The sequence below is a fragment of the Carlito syrichta genome, unplaced genomic scaffold (assembly GCF_000164805.1).
Source record: "Carlito syrichta isolate Samal-C Ts95f unplaced genomic scaffold, Tarsius_syrichta-2.0.1 Scaffold170050, whole genome shotgun sequence".
In the NCBI taxonomy this organism is placed as follows: Eukaryota; Metazoa; Chordata; class Mammalia; order Primates; family Tarsiidae; genus Carlito; species Carlito syrichta.
The window spans coordinates 178,995-180,583 of NW_007114146.1; the positions used below are offsets into that span (position 1 = coordinate 178,995).

A 1,589-nucleotide genomic window follows, 5' to 3' on the forward strand; every position below is an offset into this window, starting at 1 on the left:
ACCAGCTTCTTGGAGAACCGGAAAACCCCGGACCCTGCCCCCAGGATGCACACGCGTGCCGTCTCCTCTCCCTCGGGAAGCACGGGCCTGCTGACGCCACCCAAGGCCGGGGCGTGAGCTCAGTGTGGGAGGGACAGGCTTGGGGCAGGAGAAAGCTGAGCCTGAGGGAGCCGAGGCCAGGCCCGGGTCAGCCGGGTTTTTCTATGTTGGCTGCTTACGAGTCGAGATTCGTGGTTGTCCAGTAAATAAGGCTTGGCCGAGATGAGGGTTCAGTTCAGAGTTGGGTTAGCGATTAGGCGCGTCTAAAACCGAGACTCGAGGAAGACCGAGGCGCGGGTCGGGCCAGGTGCTGCCCCAGCTCAGCGGGTCTGGGGGTCAGGGCCGTCGCCCTGGGTGTGCGCAGGGTGTGCTGCTCTCGGGGGCCAGGAGGACTCTGGCCCGGGTGACCAGGCCCAGCCCCGTCCAGGCTGCAGGACGGTGCAGCTGACGGGGGCTGGCCGGACCGCTCTGTCGCCCATCCCAGGCCGCGGTGCTGGTGCTGACTCCGTCGCTCAGCCGCGGTGTCTGGGCACAGAGGATGCCCCAGTGAGCCCGCCCCTCCTGCGTCAGCTCGCCCGAGGGCTCCAGCCTGGGAGTTCTGATGGGCTTCCTCGCCTGGGCCTCCTCTCCCATTCTCCTGGGAGCCTGCAGAAGAGAGTAAGGGCATCAGCCCAGCGCCTGTCAGGAGGACTCAGGTCGCCTGGGTGTCGGGGGAGGCAGGCCATCTGCGCACGAAGGCCTCCGCCCTGCCAGCTCCCTCGCGCTACTCCACGGTGTGGGCTCAGAACCCTTTGCTCCTTCTCGGCCCTTCCCCGCTGGGGCACGTAGATTTCTGGGTTCCGTGTTCTCCCCAGCCGGGCCTGGGGCGCTGCCAGCCGCCTGCTTGGGCCTCGCCCCCCACCCCTCACTCTGCCAGTAGCCCCAAGTCCACAGGTCCCTGGGGCCAGGCCTGGCCCTGTCTCGGAGGGCTTTTGCAGGCCTGGGCGTGTGGGCCGGAGCTGAGGGACGGCACCCTTCTCCCGAAGAGCCCGGCCTGCCTCTGTGGCTGAGCTCCCTGCGTGGCCTGCCTCGGTGGCCACAGGCACAGGGACTGGCCTGGGCTGCGCCGAGCATGCAGCCGCGGGGGACGGGAGCCCAGCCCTGCAGGCCTCAGCCTCCCCACTCTTGCCCAGGTCCGGGAGGCAGCGCAGGCCTTGCGCCCCGGGCTGCTGTGCGTGGCGTGCGGCTCGTACCGACGGGGGAAGGCGACCTGCGGGGACGTGGACGTGCTCATCACCCACCCGGACGGCCGATCCCACCAGGGCATGTTCGGCCACCTCCTGGACAGCCTTCGGCGGCAAGGTGTGAGCTCAGGGGGGCTGGGCAGCCGGCGAGGGCACCGGGATGGGCCCAGAGGGAGAGCCTCGGGCTGTGGCCTCTGGGAGGAGGGAGGTGGGGGGGAGGCCTCTCTCCCAGAGCAGGCAGGTACAGGGCGAGCTGGGGTGGGGAGCCCAGGAGACGGGAGGAGCCCGGGGAGACGGCACCCCCAGGCCGGCTCCCAGCCCCAGCGG

General features: G+C 70.0%; 1 protein-coding gene across 1 annotated transcript in view; it reads left to right on the top strand.

Moving 5' to 3' along the window:
• The window catches only part of POLL (DNA polymerase lambda), a gene marked incomplete at its 3' end in the record, with an annotated part of 6,055 nt that extends 4,675 nt beyond the window's left edge, over positions 1-1,380 (top strand). The window contains exon 6 of the mRNA XM_021709277.1: positions 1,212-1,380. Coding sequence (XP_021564952.1) covers positions 1,212-1,380 — 169 coding nt within the window. The remainder of the gene's footprint in view (positions 1-1,211) is intronic.
• Between the last annotated feature and the right edge of the window lie 209 nt (positions 1,381-1,589).